The 19,306-nt window shown below is 44.1% G+C and overlaps 2 protein-coding genes across 6 annotated transcripts in view; one reads left to right on the top strand and one right to left on the bottom strand.

The window, feature by feature from the left end:
• The window catches only part of FZD3 (frizzled class receptor 3), an 81,183-nt gene extending 70,893 nt beyond the window's left edge, over positions 1-10,290 (bottom strand). Inside the window, exons 1-2 of one of the 3 annotated variants that reach the window (XM_075598663.1) lie at positions 10,015-10,290; positions 4,776-5,267 (exon numbers count right to left, since the gene is read on the bottom strand). In XM_075598663.1, coding sequence (XP_075454778.1) covers positions 4,776-4,961 — 186 coding nt within the window. In that variant the 5' untranslated portion in view covers positions 4,962-5,267; positions 10,015-10,290. Of the gene's footprint in view, positions 1-4,775; positions 5,268-9,914; positions 9,985-10,014 lie in introns of those variants that run through there. The other 2 variants (XM_075598660.1, XM_075598661.1) reach the window with 2 other exon arrangements.
• Positions 10,066-19,306, top strand: part of FBXO16 (F-box protein 16) — a 75,680-nt gene continuing 66,439 nt past the window's right edge. Inside the window, exons 1-3 of one of the 3 annotated variants that reach the window (XM_075598666.1) lie at positions 10,066-10,687; positions 16,542-16,642; positions 18,859-18,894. In XM_075598666.1, the coding sequence (XP_075454781.1) occupies positions 16,547-16,642; positions 18,859-18,894 (132 nt within the window). In that variant the 5' untranslated portion in view covers positions 10,066-10,687; positions 16,542-16,546. Of the gene's footprint in view, positions 10,688-16,475; positions 16,643-18,858; positions 18,895-19,306 lie in introns of all 3 variants that reach the window. The other 2 variants (XM_075598664.1, XM_075598665.1) reach the window with 2 other exon arrangements.

Below are 19,306 nucleotides of genomic sequence, written 5' to 3'. Positions count from 1 at the left end.
ATAAAATAAAGATATATACATATATATCCTCCATCTACAAATATATGTACACTGTGGACAATACAGAATTTATCTGGTGCGATAAAGGAATGAGACACTGTCCCTGATCTCCCTGGCAACACATGACCGGAGATATGGGATTGAACAACTGTCTGAGAGATGCACATAGAGAGACAGCTAGTGACAGTGTGAGACACACCGACAGAAATAGCTAGAGAGTCTGAGAGACAGCTAGTGGTCAGCTTGAGGTGCACACAGAGACAGATAGTGACAGTCAGAGAGACAGCCAGCACATATCAGGCTCCAGTGAGGGAGCTGCGGGAAGCAGTTATCTTACAAACTGTAGAGTGGATACTAGCTAAGCTGTTAAGACGCGATCGGATAACACAGTCAGGGGACACGTTCCCACCATTGAGTATCATATGTGAACGTACACAAACATCTCACAAATAGTCCATCCTTAACAGGCCTGCACCGTGACTACACACCATTAAGAGCTCCAACACTGTGCCGGCATAAGGCTGCGGTCCCAGTGACTGCCACAGCGCACGCCTCGGCGTGCACTGTGCAAACAAGCACCGGTCCCCCAGTCACTCGGGGCCGAGTACATGCGTCGGCGCACATTCAGCAGCCGCGCTGTACTGCAAGATTCCACACACTCAAAAAAAAATTGTGTGTGGAACTTGCGACGGAGCCGTGGCCACGCCCCCGCCGGCGGTTCAGCCAATGAGGGCGAACCAGCCGCTTGAGGTCATGGCCACGCCCCCGCAAAAACCCGAGCACGCCCCCTCCCGTCGCAACCTCTCCCTCTCCTGAAGACCGCAGATCGCGGTTAGCGCTGTGCACGTGCCGCCCCCCCACTCCCCGCCGGGCACGCGTGTCACAGTGACGACTGGGACCGCAGCCTCAGGCTGAGGACCCGCTGCGGGCGGAACGGCCGCGCGCGCGCGGGCCCCCAGCCCCTTACCACCTGCTTGTCTGTCCCCGCTGCCTCCTTCCGGCGAGGCTCACTATGCGCTGTGATGCGTCAGCCGCCAGGGGATGCAAGAGAATTGTGATCCCAAGCGGTGACGCGTCACGTGGTGCGCAGGTGAGCCTATCAGCGCCGGGGGCTGGAGTATCAGAGCTTCCCCCATCTCCAAAAAGGTATGGGGGGGGGGGGGAGTGTGTGCATGTATGTATGTGTATATGTGTTGTGTGTGTAGGGGGGAGAGGACAGGGGGGGACAGACCGACGGGGGGGGAGGAAGAGGGGACGGACCGACCGGGGTGGGGGGGGTGGGCGAACAGCACGGAGAGCCCTCCGCTCAAACCACGCCCCCCCCCACCCCCCTGCTCCAGCTCCCTACAGACTGCAGGTAGCGGTCAATTGCCTCGGCCTTAACATTGGCCTATTCGGTTGCTACATTGGACACAGGGACTATATAAAAAAGGGGGTGGGGGAAGGAGGGGAAACTTTGCACCTTTCAAAATCCCAAAATATAAAAAAAGGCTTAAATAGCTTTACCAACATTCTAACATGTAGTCCAGTTTATTTTTCAAATGTTTTACCAGGAAGTAATACAGTGAGTTACCTCTCGTTTTCAAGAATGTCCTGGGCACAGAATTATGATGACAAATACATAGTTACAAGAAGTAAAAAGGGTTATACAGTACATTATATACAAGACATTGAATGCACAGTTAAAAATGATATATATTATAGGCGTATGTAAAAGTTACAAACCAGATTAAAATGTGAGACATCTTTAGTTTGTATTGCATGTCTTTATTTATATAGCGCCATTAATGTACATAGCGCTTCACAGTAGTAATACACGTGGTAATCAAATAAATAACAGATAATATAAATAACAGATCATGGGAATAAGTGCTTTAGACATAAAAGTAACATTAAGGAAGAGGAGTCCCTGCTCCGAGGAGCTTACAGTCTAATCGTTAGGTAGGGAGAACGTACAGAGACAGTAGGAGGGAATTCAGGTAAGTGCGTCTGCAGGAGGCCAAGCTTTATGTATCATGTGTCCAGTATAATCCACAGTGCTATTCATATGCTTCTTTAAACAAGTGTGTCTTAAGGTGGGTCTTAAAGGTGGATAGAGAGGGTGCTAGTCGGGTACTGAGGGGAAGGGCATTCCAGAGGTCCGGGGCAGTAAGTGAGAAACTTTTAAGGCGGGAGAGGGCTTTAGATACAAAGGGGGTAGAAAGAAGACATCCTCGAGAGGAACGCAAGAGTCGGGATGGTGCATAACTAGAAATTAGGGCTGAGATGTAAGGAGGAGCAGAAGAGTGTAAAGCTTTAAAAAAGGGAGGAGGAGAATTGAGTGTGAGATGCGGGATTTGATCGGAAGCCAGGAGAGGGATTTCAGCAGGGGAGACGCCGAGACAGATTTAGGAAAGAGTAGAGTGATTCTGGCAGCAGCGTTTAGGATAGATTGTAGGGGAGGCAGGTGAGAGACAGGAAGGCTGGACAGCAGGAGGTTACAGTAATCAAGGCCTGAGTCAGAGTTTTAGCAGTCGAGCAACAGAGAAACGGGCGTATCTTAGTGATATTGCAGAGGAAAAAGCGACAGGTTTTAGAAACGTTCTGAATGTGAGAGATGCATCAAGTGTGACCCCTAAGGGCTGGGACCCGCTGCGCCCGGCGGCGCGGGTTTGCCGCACGAGCGTTCCCTACCAGCAGGGGAATCCTCCCGAGCCGGTCCCAGTCCCCCCCCGCTGCACAGCTCACTACACGCTGTGACGCGTCAGCCGCCAGGGGATTCAAGAGAATTGTAATCCCAAGCGGCGACGCGTCACGTGGTGTGCCTGTGAGCCAATGAGGAGGGGAGGCTTCGGGGAGCGGGGAGGAGAGTGTGGGGGGAAAGCAGCGATTTTAAATAAACTCTGCAGCACCAAGGAAGTCCCCCCTGCTCCCTCTCACAGACTATCTCCTCTTGGGGGGGTTCCCCCTTCCGATTCCCCCCTGCTCCGATCTCCCGGGCTCCGATTCACCCACCCACCCCCCGTGTGTATGTGTGTGCCTGAGTGCGTGAGTGGCTGAGGAGTTGAGGGGCTAAACAGCTGAGGGGCTAAACAGCTAAGGGGCTGAGGGGCGGTCCCGCCCCCTCACATCATGGTCGCGCTCCCTCACGTCATGGCCGTGCCCCCTGACCCGTTTGGCCACGCCCCCCGCTCGCAAAAATGATCCCTTTGGACCGGAAAAAGCCCAAGTGCCTCTCCAGGTCTGAGGCAGCGGGGCCCTAGCCTAAGCAGCGTGCTTGGGCTACTGGGTGAATGATCGTACTTCCAACAGTAATGTGGAAGGAGGGAATAGGGCCAGGTTTGGGAGGAAGTATGAGGAGCTCTGTTTTTGCCATGTTGAGTTTAAGTTTGGAAAGTATTTACTTAGACTGGTGGTGGCTGTGAGAATCTCCGGTAGTAGTGAATTTATAGTTTATAAATTTATAGTACAATTTCCACAGCTTTCTATCTGAACTGACACGTGTGCAACACGGAATATCAGCATTCAATGAAACAAGATTGGTTGGAGGTTGCGACACCTTAATTTAAAACTACAGAACATCTCATGAAGAAACTCCTGGAGGTCACGAAACATATATACAGTATAATAAAGCAACAATCCACGGGGAACTCGTGTTGCTAAATAAAAAATATGGAAGCATACAAACGCATCTACAACAAGCTGGAATGTTACTTTTATTACAGACCCAGTTAGGTATGTAATCAAAAGGTGGAATACACTCAACTTGAAATCATTGTCATTTGCCAGACCACATAACTGAGAAAATATTCAAATAAATGACCTGGCTTCAAAGGGAAGACACCCTCACCTAGACAGACAGAAGGTTATAATGGTTTGCCAGTCAACAGCAGACAGTCTTCAAAGCAGAAAATGTCACCGGACTGGTTTTGTTAACCCTTCCGGTATCAGCGGGGCATACAAAGCATTAAAAAGGAGCTTAATTGCCATTATCAGTCTTTACACAGTAAGCATCAGTAGCTGCCAAATGGAACAGATCAATGCACATTTTGGAAGCCCTCATAATATATAATAAAAAAATTAAAAAATAATAAATAAATAAATAAAGCAGTCCTTACGCCCTCACGGTTTTACTAAGAAACTTGGTGCTCAGGCACAGGAAGATGAAGTGACTTGCCCAAGGTCCGCAGAAGGGGACACCTAGATTTAAAATCTGGTTTACCCACTTCAGAAGCAGTCATGTTATCATGTGGTCCCTTTCCCTCACTCTGCCAGTTTGTTGGTCACTACCAATCACATTGCTCTCCGTTGACAAATAAAATAGTTAAAAAGGCCCAAAAAGGTGCCCGTGTGTGTATTTCCCTGATAAAGGCCCTTTGCGTAGGACAAAAATGCGGTCTTGATTCACAAACAATTACTGTGCATAGGGAACAATGCTTGATGCGTTTATTTCACTACCTACACGGTCACACTTTTACAGGAAGCCCCTCTGCATTATCAGCACCAGTTCCTCTCGCTGATCACTGATGGGGATGGTACATTTCTCTTCAGGAAAGCAGAAGGCAGACAGATGTGTAATGAATTTAAATGGAGCAAGGATTCTACACAACTATTTTCTCATGTAGCTAGACCCAAAACAGCAAGTTAATTTCAATTTAAAACTGCATAATAATGGCTTCAAACCCCCTATGGATCTTTGATGGTACACAAAATATACACGATTCCCATAAGAACATTTTTAATCAAGAGAAACATTTGTAGAGTATCATTGCTTACTAAAAGGAACGCATCCTTACCTCCATTGCTAGAGCTGCCGTTTGCTGGTCATAATGGTTCAGAAGATTGGGCATGAAGGTGGAATTGTAAGGAAGGTCTTGGCACATTCTTAGCGAGATGGGCTCACATGCAAAGAGACTGTGTCCCGTGGTTTGCTCTACAAGAACAAATAACCAAAAGAAGCATGATATCCAAATGGTAGCCATGATGAAGGACACAAAGCCAACGTGCTTTAAATTCTGGTTGCCCTCTTTAGAGTCCCAAGTAATGACAGCGCGTGATGTCCTTTCCACTTTGCATTGGTCATCGAGATTTTTCTAAACCCTGCTCAGTGCTGACAAAAGAATGTGGTGATGATGATGATGATGGATACGCAGTTTCTTCAGGCATCAGATCATGTAACATTTGTGTCATCTTGTTGTTTTAACGCCAAGCCATGGAATCTGCAATCCTTTAACCGCACTCCCAAACAATCGTCTCCATTTTTATTTCAATGAATTAAAAGTCTTAGTCTGGAAAAGTAAACAACAGTGTTACTACACGCGCTCTTCACACCACAAAATAGAAGTAGTACTCATTTAGGTCCACAAATAATGCACCCCCCAAAAAGAAACAAAGTGCCAGCGATTAAAGAAAAACAGCCAGCCGTGAATATGAAACAGATGAACCTTTAAACTAGTAAGTAGGAGATTATTTATGTACTGCTGTATGTAACTTCCCCCAGTACCTTTTTGCTTTCCAGATCTATCCAAGAAACTGTTTTGCATGTTGTACCCACTTAATTTTTAGAACTGATACCTTGCAGTGTTTCCAGCCCGGAGTTTCTTCACTTGATAATCCGTATTAAAAACGTATTAATTCAGATTCTATCATTATTTTTAATAGCCAGTTAACAGTACAAATACCAATGGAAACAGGAACTAGGGATTTAAAATGTTAACAGTATTACATTATGTATGGGGATGTACCATATTTTTTGCTTTATCTTTATAATACATTCAATCAAAATGTAAAAATAATTATTTTACAATAAATAATAAAACTATTGTAATAAAATAAATGTCTAATTGTTTTAAGCAAAAACTGGTGAAAGAGATTTATTAGATATGCTTGTATCCCCTATACAACTAAATAAATGGATGGCCACAACCTTAATGTTGACATTTCAATAGGTGAATGACAAGTAAGCCAATGATACATATGTGAGTGTTTGGGGACCTGGGGCTTTCATGTCTGTTTAAATAAAAAAGTATCATATCTGCATTACGTTTAAGGAGAAAGGTCAGATAATACAGCTGCAGACACCTACATGATCTCAATGAACAAGCTGCAAGAACAATTTGTGAAGAGTATTAAACGTTTTACTTAGTTTGACTGTTAACAACATTATGACAGTGATGAGATGATTACAAATTAATTATTTGACCGCCGGAGGGAAGGGAATGCATTGCCCGCCTTCTCGCCCCCAAACCTTCCGTCCTGCGTAGGCTGCAGTTACACAAAGCATACGTTTAGTAAATGCTGGTACCCATTAACTTAAAGACATGTTAAAAATTGTGTTTTTAATCAGTGCAACACCTATAAATTTGGGCATGCTAATTTCTGCTATACATAGTCACGGTAACCGCACTGCAGTGTTAAGAGTCCCAAAAAGCGAAATTTGCTCTTTATTGAAACACATCTGGATGTGCAGAAAAATAAACAAAACTTTTTGGGGGGAGGAAAAGGTGTTGGTGAACCTCCCTTGGTCAGGTGTATGTGAAAATGGAGTCTCAGAGATATTTATATACCCAAGAGCTATCCTCGGTGCTAGTAAACACTCTATTGCACATAATCTGAACTATGCTCTGCTAACATAGCATGAACAATACACCAAATTAAATGAAGTTGACCCCACATTTTGTCAACACTTCTTCCAATTCAGATATATATTACACAGGCAGTTAATAAATAGAACTGCTACATCTAAAAGAATACCCACAGATAGGACTCCATCACTGAAAACATTAACCCCTTGCAGCCAAACGAGCGTCCAACACATGCACCACAGGGAAATCTTAAAGGAAAATAAATCAGTGTCCCCACTAAGACTGACGTCAACTAAGGACAGTGGTATATAGCCGATTAACCACACCCCAAAAAAACAACAACAACAAGTATTAACTTACAACATTTCCACGGTAAAGAAAGAGGATTTTTACAATGAAATATTCAACGTACTTTGGTGATCTTTTTCTGAGAGATTTAGAGACATAGAGAAAACCTATTATATTACAATCAGGGATTTTCTGGTAAAGGGGAAAGCTGGTAACCTTAGTCGGGGTTCCATTATGAACCCACCATCCATAAGTCTCGTCAGCTACTCAGTAAAGTAGGATCAAAAACACAAGGACCAAATAAAGCAAAAGCATGGGAATGGCCATGCAGAAAACAGTACTTCATAACCATTAACATTGCAGCCTGGGGTCATTTTTTCAGATCTCTCAGACCATTAAATCAATATATTTATCACGTCAGTAACCATATATAAAACAACAGTTATTTCACATTGCCCCCCACAAGTTTGCTGACATGCAGTTACCTCACATGGATCCTTGTGTACGGATATTTAAGGAAACCTATACCTCTGTATGAGTCCTTGACACTAGGCCAAGGGCTGCAATTCCAAAGGTTTAGAATTTCAAGGTTTCTTTCTAGCAGTAACCCTGACACATGATGCAAATGAGTCTCCAGGCAACACATTATATAGGTCTCAATGTTACAGAAAGAATTTTAAACAAATTGGGCGTTGTGTATTGCAATGTGAGAGAGATCCTTTCTGTCAATTAATAGATTGTTAAGCAAAGGAGAGAGAGAGAAGGATTGGAGCTGGAACGACATAAGGTCCACCCTTTACACATAAAATAATCATAATAATTTTTTTACAAAAAATATATATACACATATACATACACACAGTATATGTCCAGTGATTTCCACTCATAATAAATAATAATTGTTTGTTCTTGTATAGTTTTACGTAGTTTACAATCTATGTTTTTAGTGCCTGGTATAATGTGACTTGTCCAATGTCACAAGGAGCTGACACCAGGAATTGAACCAGGTTACCCTGCTTCAAGCTCAGTGCCAGTCAGTGTCTTTTACTCACTGAGCCGCTCCTTATCTCATATAACAAATCACTGTCACACATCTCAATCAGGTCTACAACTCTGCCTGTCCCCTTTATCTCTCAGCATACAAAGCTTCCACTGGAGCAAGGTACAGTATACATTTATGCCTGCCACATTACACAGCTTCTCAGCACAACCTGGGTTACAGAAGTGCAGAGCCAGTAACCCTAATTAATCACAGACAATGTCTGGGACAAAAATATAATTGTCTAAAATTTACAGTACGTGCACTCAAATTTAACATTTCTTGCGGGTGCTGAAAATCAATGGTGAAATCACATAGAAGTGAAGCGAAAAGTGTAACGCAAAGTAGTCAAGTCGTTAAGATTTATGCATCCAACGTATTGGTCCAACACAGCAGACCTTTCTCAAGGTTGAGACGGTTGAGACCCTGTGACAGGTCAGCTGTGTTGAACCGAAACGTTGTCTGAATAAATATTTACCACTATTTGGGAGTTCTACTTTTTTCGCTTCATAACAATTTGAGACATCTTTTATAGAACTGTGACTTCTATCCTTCATACAACCCAAATGCCACTATCAACCATTAATGAACGGGTGGCCAACTCCAGTCCTCAAGGGCCACCAACTGGTCAGGTTCAGGATCTCTGCTTCAGCACAGGTGGCTCAATCGACGACTGAACCATCTGTGCTGAAGCAGGGATATTCTGAAAACCGGAGTTGTTGGTGGCCGTTGAGGACTGGAGTTGGCCACTCCTGCTTTTATGTGAATGTCAATCATTCCTGTCAGAATAAAAACCTAAGGCCCATCACAAAAAAAACAAAACACGATCTGGGATAAATCCATGACATAACAAAAACCTGATACCCAGCCTTTGTATAGTAAATGACCCGTGATCTATTGGTCATGTTTGAATCATAAATAGACCTGACATTAACCAAACAGTGATAATGTTGATAAAATAGGGAAATAAGAAAAAAAAAAAAACCTTCATTTAATAATAAAACTGACATGATAAGAGTCGCAATTCATAGCGTAATATAATAACATCCATGATAATATCCACTGTAAAAAAAAAAAAAAAAAAAAACACAATATTGACATGAGAAAAATCCAAAAATATTAATCGTAATAATAAAATAGAGATGCCTCTTTGACATAATAATGACCTGAGGTGTATTGATAGGCATGGCAGCCCATGTTTCATAAAGCATTACATATTTTATATCATAAGTATCTGAGATCAACTCTTTACAGAACATCATTCTGCCCGAACCATTACATGAGTGACCTGAAATCCACCCTGCACACAATGATATTCTCCATACACACAGAATAACCCTCAGATCCTCCATCCAATAATATACTCTAATAACCCTCAGATCCCGAGCCAATAATTATATATATATATACACATGTATATGTAGAGGTATCAGTACCGTGTTAGCCGAGCTTCAATAATCAAAACATAAATAGATGATACCGTTCCGTGGCTAACAAATAAAAGCATTTAGTTAGCCACAGAACGGTATCAGCTATTTTTTTTTATATATATATATATATATATATTACAATAATCCTCATAGCCTTCATCCAAATAACATAATATAATGACCCTCAGATCCCCTATCCAAATACATATATATTACATACATACATACATACACACATACACGCACACACACTTGGATGGAGGATGAGGATTATTGCAAAATACGGTATATTACAATAATCCTCATATCCTCTATCCTATAAACCTCAGATCCCCCATCCAATTATATATATATTTATGAATACCACTCAGAGCCTCCACTCAATAATGAATACAACATACAGTGTTACCGTAATAACCCTTATATCCTTCATCCAGTAATACAGATGAATGAACCTCTGACCCAATACCCTGCATTATAATGCACCTCAGACCCTCCCAATGCAACACTATACATTACACTATCCTCACATCCCCCGTGTGATAATAATACACAAGCCAATAACCCCAGCCGCATCCTTCACACAGTACATACATTCACCCGCACCCTGCTCCCGTCCCTCCCTATGGGCAGTGTGATGATGATGATAATGATGATGATAACGGTTAGAGATGCTGCGCGCGCACACACTCACTCGTCGGTTGGCGGAGGGATCCAGCCCTCCCGTCCTGTGCCCGACTGGATGTGTCACAAGAGAGGACACAGCGTCCCGGTGTCAGCCGCTCACTCTACTGAGCCGCTCTGACTACGGCTACTACTGCTGCTAGGAAGAGGGGGCGGCGCGATATACACCCCCCGCCCACCAACAGCCGCTGCGCGAGCTCATGCACGCGACTCGCGCGCGGGCGCGAGCTCAGATGGCGAGCCCATTCATTGAAAAATTGTTGCGAGAGGTTGCGTAGGAGTGACCGCCTCACGGCAGCGCCGAGACCACGCCCCTTCTACAACGCCCGGCCCCTTCTACAACGCCCGCCCCCTTCACGAAAGTCACACCCAACCGCTCCCCCGCAGCCAATGAGCGACGGTTTGCTGCGTCTAGCGTAATCCCCTCCCCTTCTCTGCTGCCGGTGCTGCGATGGGGGGGGGGGGGGGGGTTAAAGGCGTATGTCACCTTTCTCGAGTGTGCTGCCTTTTGACCAATGATAAGGCGGGATTTTGGTTGCCTCGGCAACAGAGAACGCCGGCGAGGGCGGGGACATTCGCGTGAAGGCGGGTTTTATTGACTGACTGTGCTGGGGGGCGGTGCTTAGGTCTGTTTCCATGGTAACGACGCAACTACCCTCAGCTCTACTGGGAGCCTGCTACAGGTAACATTATATCACATTATTATTGTTATTATTCTTATTATTATTTCATGACACACAAGGTGTGCGGGGCTTCACAGAAAAAACCATACCCTCAATTACATGTAGAATGAGCGGAAATAAACATGAAACATACATGTAAATATAAAGGAACTGACTCCAGGGCCTACAATCCATGTATTATTATTATTATTATCAGTGGTTGACAAATCACCAAAAAATCTACTCGCCACACAAAAACATCTACTCGCCACCTAGTACCAAACGTGTGCTGCTTGGGCCAATATTTACTCGCCCGGGGGTTAAATCCACTCGCCCGGGCCGAGCAAATGTATAGGTTTGTCGAACACTGATTATTATACATTCATTATCATAATGTAAGCAAAATGAATAATAATAATACATGGAAATATAAAGGAACTGACTCCAGGGCCTACAATCCATGTATTATTATTATTATTATTATTACACATTCATTACCATAATGTAAACAAAATGTATAAAGCCATGGGGAGCAGCAGCAGCAGCACCCCCACCCTGCATCCCTAGTCCCGGCCCCCATAGGCTGCGCTTATAGTGACGGAGACAGCAACGCGGCGTCGCATCAAAACAAATGCATTGCTGCCGTCGCGTGCGATTATAGCAGCCGCGACGTGACTGAGTGACGGCTTGGTCGCGAAGTCATCTCAATTTGATTTTTCCAGCGACCGTAGCCTGACGTCACCGTCGCCGGCACTATAAGCATAGCCTTAATAAGGCTGCGGTCCCAGTGATAGAGGCGTGCCCTGTGTGTATAAGCACCGCCCCTCAATGGGGCTGGGCCCAGTACGCACCTTCCCGCTTAAGGTGCACCGGCGCCGTACTGCCAGGTTTTTTAAACTCAATGAAATTGAGTATGGAACTTGCGACGGAGGTGTGGCCACGCCCCCGCCGGCGGTTCACCCAATGAGGGCGAACCAGCCGCGTGGGGTCATGGCCACGCACCCACAAAATTCCCACGACGCCCCCTCCCGTCGCAATCTCCCTCTCCCTGGAAGACCGCGGTTAGTGCTGTGCACGCGCCGCCCCTCCCACCGGGCGCGCGTGCCACAGTGCTGACTGGGACCGCAGCATAACAAAGCTCCCCTTCTGCAAGACTGCTGCAGTTTTAATGCAAAGAAAGCACACACCCAAGCTCCGTTCTTTTTTTGTTTTGTTTTTTAATAAAGGGAGCAATTTGCTATTAAGGAGGAAATCATGTTATTCATGACTGCCCCCCCCCCACCCTCCCAAATTGTTCTGCTAAATATTATGGGGTGATGTATTAAGATGTATGTGTGTATGTATATCTTTATTTATACTGCGCCATTCATGTGCATTGCGCTTCACAGCAGTAATACACGTGACAATCATATAAATAACAAATAATACAAATAACATATACAGGGAAGAAGCACTTCAGACATAAAAGCGACATTTCGGAAAGGAGTCCCTGCCCCGAAGAGCTTACAATCTAATTGGTAGGAAGAACGTACAGACACATTAGGAGGGCATACTGGCAAGTGGGTCTACAAAGCCCAAGCTTTATGTATCGTGTATAGTATTAGCCACGGAGCTACTCATATGCTCTTTTAAGGACGTGGGTTTTAAATGTGGATAGAGAGGGTGCTAGTCGGGGACTGAGGGGAAGGGCTTTCCAGAGGTGTGCGGCAGTCAGTGAGAAAGGTTTAAGGCGGGAGAGGGCTTTAGATACAAAGGGGGTAGAAAGAAGACATCCTTGAGCAGAACGTAAGAGTCGGGATGGTGCATAGCGAGATACATTTCGGACAAGATGGAGGCACAGTGGGTCATTTTAATCTTCCATCTCTGCATCAATGCACTAAGGTGTTTGCTACACGTTTTGCATCAAGTGCGTCACTTTGATATAGGAAGTGGCAATAGGAGAAGTTACATGACGCACAAATGATGAGATGTATCAAACTCTGCGTCTGTTTGTGTCACTTTATTATATTGTATTTGCGTCAAAAAAAAGTAATTCAGATGTTAGGTGGGGTCAACTTTTCTGGCTAGCAAAAGTGTTTCTTACATTTTACGCAAACAGAAAATGGAACAATGCGTCAAAACAAACTGCTATTCACACTTTCACTAGGTTGGTACATCTTTCCCTCTGATTTATTTTTTTTTGCTTCAGTGCTTCTAATTAAACGTTAAACAGTTTAATCACTGTATGGAATTTCTGCATGCACTATTGACTACATGATCACGTAAAAAAAACGTATGGAAAATCATCAGTACTTATGCCCTATAATATCAGCAGACGCACATAACTTAAACCAGTATTGTAAGCTAATACTGTCAAAAGTGCAACTATTCACTCTTTATACAGTATGATGTAAAAAAAAGAATTTGTTGATTTTCATCCTTTACATTAGTTTTGTTTCAGTAGCCAATGGTGGGTATTCATAAATAAATCCTTCTGGTGTATGTCTGTCCTTGTAAACTCTTTCCCTGAATGGAGATAGCCTTGCTATCGTGGATCTCCAGTCTACTGTGATCAATGGGGTATGTGCAATTGGCACATTTCATATGGATTCAATGCAGGACTTGTGAAGTTCTCATGGTTCAGGTATCAGTGTGCCTACAATTACAGATGTGACACCTGCATATGGGTAGTTGTAATAATTCACTGTCATTAGTAGACATTGAAACTGTAGCTCAGCTTGAAACATTATGTCAACATGCCTTTATCTCCTCTGCAATGTATATATATGTCATCTTTGAAGTCATGTTTCCAACCATTGCGCACTTTGAAGTCAGTCTTCATTCTTGCAGTGCTTTCCTCCCACTTACTCTCCTTGGGATTTCTTGTAGCTCATGGTCAAAATATTGAGGCTTTTAACAGTGCAGGCTAGTTCTTCACAGGAATATTATATAAAAATACAGCAGTAGATGAGGACTGGGCTCAAGGACTGCTCAAGTGTTGAAGCCCAATAGACTAATTACTCATTAAGTGTGCCACATTCCCCTAAGGGTTACAGATAACTTTGTCCCCAGAGAAACCCTTGATTAGATTGTGTATGAGAAGTTGGGGGTCACCTGATTGTTTCCTGTGGGGCCCCTGAGGATTCGTCAGTTGCCTTGGTCCATGTTGCTGGAACAAGTCACCAGTGCATCCTTTCGGTAGCATCTTCAGTCTCTGTTATGATCACGCTGCGCGCCAAGGATCAAGTGGTACCCTCGATGCTCCACTTGGTCACTACAGTGTCACCTCTGCTTCCGCTTCAGCTAACCCGCTTAAAATGCGGCCTCTAGTCACATAACGATAACTCCACACATAAAAATGTCTAAAAAGGAATAGATAGGTTAAGGATAATGTTCAACCTCAGGACAGTTAAAAGTAACTACAGTATGTAGCGGTGTTTCCCCCACCCTCTGCGAGATTTCACTACTACGTGGTGTGGTGCATACCTGCTGGCTCACAGTAGGGTAGTATCTGATTCTCTCGATGACAGCACCTCCATCTCGTGCAGGCTCCAGGGATGTGGAGACAATCCTTGCAGGAGAACTCACTTCCACTCCCCCTGATAGATTGCAGTCTCAGGCAAGAGGATATATTTCAACAGGATCCCTTTATTTTGTACTTTGTAACAGCAGGCTATCGCTGCACAAAAATAAACTAACTTTACACAGCAGCAGACGAACGCTGCCCCACAGCAAGCTGCCGCTGCAGCTATCGCTGCACAGCAAGAGTCTAACACTATCCAACAGCAGGCTACCGCTGCAGTTATCGCTGCCCAACAGCAGGCTACCGCTGCAGTTATCGCTGCCCAACAGCAGGCTACCGCTGCAGTTATCGCTGCCCAACAGCAGGCTACCGCTGCAGTTATCGCTGCCCAACAGCAGGCTACCGCTGCACAGCAAGAGACCAACAGGATACACGTGGAGGCACTCAGAGTGACCCGTGAGGAACAGCAAGGTGCCATCCGTGAGCTGCAACAGGAGATCCAGGCTGTGTCTGAGAGGCTGAGCGGGACCCTGATGGGAGATACCAAGGACCCAAGGCGATTCGAGCCAGTCATTACTTCAAAAGATGACTGCAACAGATAAGGTTGAGGCGTACCTTCTCGTGTTTGAGCGCACAGCAGAAAGAGAGGGATGGCCGGCAGCTAAGTAGGCAAGCATACTAGCACCGTTCCTGAGTGGAGAACCTCAAAAGGCCTACTATGACCTACAACCAACACAAGCCAGCGACTACAACAAGTTGAAGGATGAAATTCTAGCACGCCTGGGAGTTACCGCTGGAGTACAAGCTCAAAGGTTCCACTTATAGCCTTATTCCTCTGTCAAGGCTGCAAGATCCCAAATGTTTGACCTCATACACATTGCCCAAAAGTGGCTTCAACCTGAGGTTAATTCAGCCAGCCACATTGTGGAGCTTTTAGTGATGGACCGCTTTCTACGGGGCCTTCCTGCTACCCTGCGGCGGTGGGTCAGTCAAAGCGACCCCCATACAGCAGACCAGCTGATTGCTTTGGTGGAGAGATATATTGCTGCAGGAGAACTCCTACGCCCTGCTCCAGCTGAACAAACCCGCAATTCCAAGGCCCAGGATCCTGCAAGACCTGGTAAGACTGTTCAGGGTTTAAGGGAAAACTGGAGAGCAACTGGGATATTCCCAAGATCCCAGGGACACTACTCCAGGAGCCCGGGCGCATTCAGACGTAACAGATCTGGAAAAGGAACTTATTGGGGGTCAGATCCCTGCAGGAGAACTCACTTCCACTCCCCCTGATAGATTGCAGTCTCAGGCAAGGATATATTTCAACAGGATCCCTTTATTTAGTGCACTGGCAGATGTTACGGCATACACAGCTCACTTATTGGGGCTTCACCCTCAGGATGTACCCTGGACCTCCACTCCAGACCAAGGGCACCTGAAGCAGTCCATGCTCTTCCCTTACTCAATGGTGTAGTAAAGGGTATAGTCTCCCCCTCCAGTCCCCTAGGGGAGTGAGTACAAACCTGGCAGAGCCCTGCACAGTTGTTAGAGTAGACCAGCCTCTCTCAAGGAGGTAGAGGCACTGACTAAATTTAGCCGTGCCGCTCCTTAAGTACAAGGGAAGTAGGTACCAGGTCTGAATCCAGTGATTGGACACACACAGGCCTAGTCCCACCTCTTCCCCTGTCACTCAAGAAGATACTGTGAGTGGGGAAAACCCATGATAACTCCTGGCAGGCCTGCTCTAACCAGGACTTACTGGCAGGGAGGGCATATTTAGTAGCCACGGAAACCAGTCTGTCCCTGGCTGCAAGTACTATTGAGCAGTTGCACCGATATTTGCAGACATTTCAAAATCTCACTGATGTTCTGTAAGCCTCAACAATTCAATAGTCTCACAAAAAAAATTAGGAGTTTTCTGTTAAAGCATAATTCTAAGGCCCAAAACGTTCAGATCTCACTGATTTCAGCCCTTGGAAATTGAATTCTCTGTAGTTGTGTTCTATAATTAGAACTCTTTAAAAAAAAATTGCCTTGTAATGTCGTATACAAAATACACATTTGAGTAGTTATATATTTACAAAGCTCATAGCAAGCGTACATTTCATAGAGTACTTTGTGCAAACATGTCACCACTGCTAAGTTACTCCACCTGTTTCAGCAATCAAACAAGTTCTAAATACAATAAGGAATGTCCCAGCAAAATTCAAAAGTGTTCTCCGCATAACTAAAACAAACTTCAGATTGTGTAAACGTTAAGTCTTCTTTCTGCATGTACACAATTTAAATATATGTCTACAAATATTTTTACAGATAAACTCACTATACCCATTGCATCCCTCCTTTTCAGAATACAAGAACCATCATTTTCTCATTCAGACGTAATGGCATTTGCACCTCCTAAGAACACGGATGGCTCTAAATTACAGACCAAAATGAGCACATGGACACCACTTAACCACCAACTCATGAATGACCAGGTAATGGTAGAATTGTTTAACGAATAAGCAAAATATTAACTCGGAGTCATTTTATTGAGGCGTCAATTTAGTGATCCCATTTTGTATTTGTGAGACACACTACTGAAGACACACAATAAACCATCACTCTTGCGCTCAAACAAATTTAATAGTACAATTAAAAAACAATTAACGTCTTTAAAATGTAGAAATAAGTAGATAAATAGTAACAAATTGACAAGTACTTCTCTCAATTCAAGAAAATAAGATTTAAAGGGGAGTTCCATGTAACAGGAAAGAAAATGTGTTATTAAACAATGAATTGTCTTCCTTAGTAATATTAAATTGCCCTTAAAGTAAAATATTTACACATTTCCTTGATGTGTAAAAATCAATAAGATTCTATATTCTTCAGATCTGTTTAATTATAATTTCTTCTATTAATGATTGTTCGTACCAGGTAAAGATCGTAAAATCCTTCCAAAGCATTTGGTTAGTATAAAGACAGTAAAAGTGTAAACAATGAATGAAAAAGAATCGTATTGGTCTGATTCGTTTTAAAACACCATACATTAAACGTGCCACTGCAGTTAGTTCATATTGTTCCTAGGTGAGACTTCCCCTTTCAAGTCACAACAGTGTCGTTTTATTGTGTAAATGGCTTAGTCCTCCAAAGGACCTTCTTCAGGATACATTACTGAAGAAGCAGGTAAAAGGGCATCCAATATCCAGCATTCATTCTCACTACATAGACTTCTCACTACATAGAGACTTATTTGTGATCTCTGACGTTACTGCTTTTTAGGAAGCTTACAATGGCCCCCGACGACGCTGAAAGCGAGATGATCAGTTAATGTGACCTACATGTTCTTAACTGCTGTACAGGCAAGAAGCAGTGACGTGTTTTTCTTTTTTTTTTTAATAGGTGGGGAGCAGGGGGTCTCCGGAGCTGATCTCCATTAATTTTAGCTGCGGGGACCCCCTGCTCTCGTAAGCTGCGTCCGTACTGCGACAAAAAATAGTTTTTTTGTCGAGCGACGGCCGGGTCACGTGGTCGGTTCATCCAATAAGGGCGAACCGGCCTCGTGACGTCACGGCCACGCCTCCCCGACACTGTGGATCTCAGGCCACAGATCGCTCGGCCGACAGGCGCGCGTGACGGCGCCCACTATATCGGAGGCCTTAGATACTTACCTCCATAGGTGATGCCGGTAGCAGCTCCGCAGGTTTAAAGATCCTGGTCACGCGGGCCAATAGGAAGCTGGAAGGGATGATGTCACGGCTTCCTATTGGCCCGTGTGACTCAGGACATTTAAGCCGCCGGCGCCATTTCAATAGCTGCACGACACAGCCCAAACTGGAGCTGCTACGTGCACCCCTTATGGAGGTAAGTATCTCGGGAAGCAGGGGTTCCCCAGAGCTGAAATGAACACAATTCAGCTCTGGAGACCCCCTACTTCCTAGCTATAATTATAAGAAAAAGAATAAAATATAAAAAAAGAAAGCAGGATTGCTGCTTTAAAGGCAGGCTATAAATATACCTTAATTAAAATGTAATCTCTAACATGCTATAAAATGTACAGGTTTAAAATCAATATCTGTATTTTCTTGTCATAAGTCAGCCGTGTGTAACTTGTAATGTGTTTTTATTACACTATGGCCCCTTTTGAAAATGCAGTGAAGCTGTCTCCCCCCTGGCTCTGGAAGATACATTACTAATCCCTCTGACTTTTGCTTCTTCTGGAACATGACAAAAGTGATTTTTCCTGAAAGTTTAAGTGTACAACATGAGGTGAAGAAGAAGAAGAAGAAGGGGGAGATAGATGCACATGTTCATAGTGTTGCAGAATGAGCAGGAGTCGAAGTGATTAGTAATGTATCTCAATGCACTTTACGCCTCCAGCGTGGCTATCAGAAACTGAATCATTTTAAAAGGTTATTTCAGTTATCTTATTTTCCGTCTAATTTTATTAAGTGCGGAAATACATTGGTTTTTTTACATATCAAAACTAATTAAAAAAAGGTATATGGTTTGTTAGATATTAAAATAAACCATATAGGAAAAGCACAGCATTTAGTCTGTTTTTGCAATGCAATGGTTATTAGCCAGATGTAGGCACCGTTTTGAATGCAGTGTCACCAGCCCCATTTTCTCTCAATTAAAGAACCTCTTAGCTTTTGTGAACGATACATATACGACACCTGATCCAGTTTTGTAAACATTTATATTTACATAGGTGTTTGAAGAAAGAGGAGCACTGCTCGGGAAATGGGTAAGCTTCGGTTCTTCAATCTTTTCTACAAATAAATGTAAGACAACGATTGTAAGTTTTGTTTAACTATAACTACCTATGTATTCATAATGACATGTTTGAGTTCTCTGTAAGGCAGGGGTGGGCAACTCCAATCCTCAAGGGTCATCAACAGGTCAGGTTTTCAGGATATCCCTGCTTCAGCACAGGTGGCTCCATCTTCAACTGAAATCCTGACCTGTTAGTGGCCCTTCAGGACTGGAGATGTAGGGGGCGCAAGATTTTTTTGGGGGGGACGTGGTGGTTACAGATTAAATGCCAGGCCTCTGTAAAACTCCTTTACCTTCCAGCGTCGCGTTGTCATGGCAAACAGGCGGCAAATGACACTGGGGTCACGTGACATCGCGTTGCCATTGTAACGTGATGTCGCATT

Source organism: Ascaphus truei, chromosome 4, assembly GCF_040206685.1.
Source record: "Ascaphus truei isolate aAscTru1 chromosome 4, aAscTru1.hap1, whole genome shotgun sequence".
Lineage (NCBI taxonomy): Eukaryota > Metazoa > Chordata > Amphibia > Anura > Ascaphidae > Ascaphus > Ascaphus truei.
Note: the sequence above shows the minus strand (reverse complement) of the source record. Positions and strands in the feature narration are given on the sequence as shown.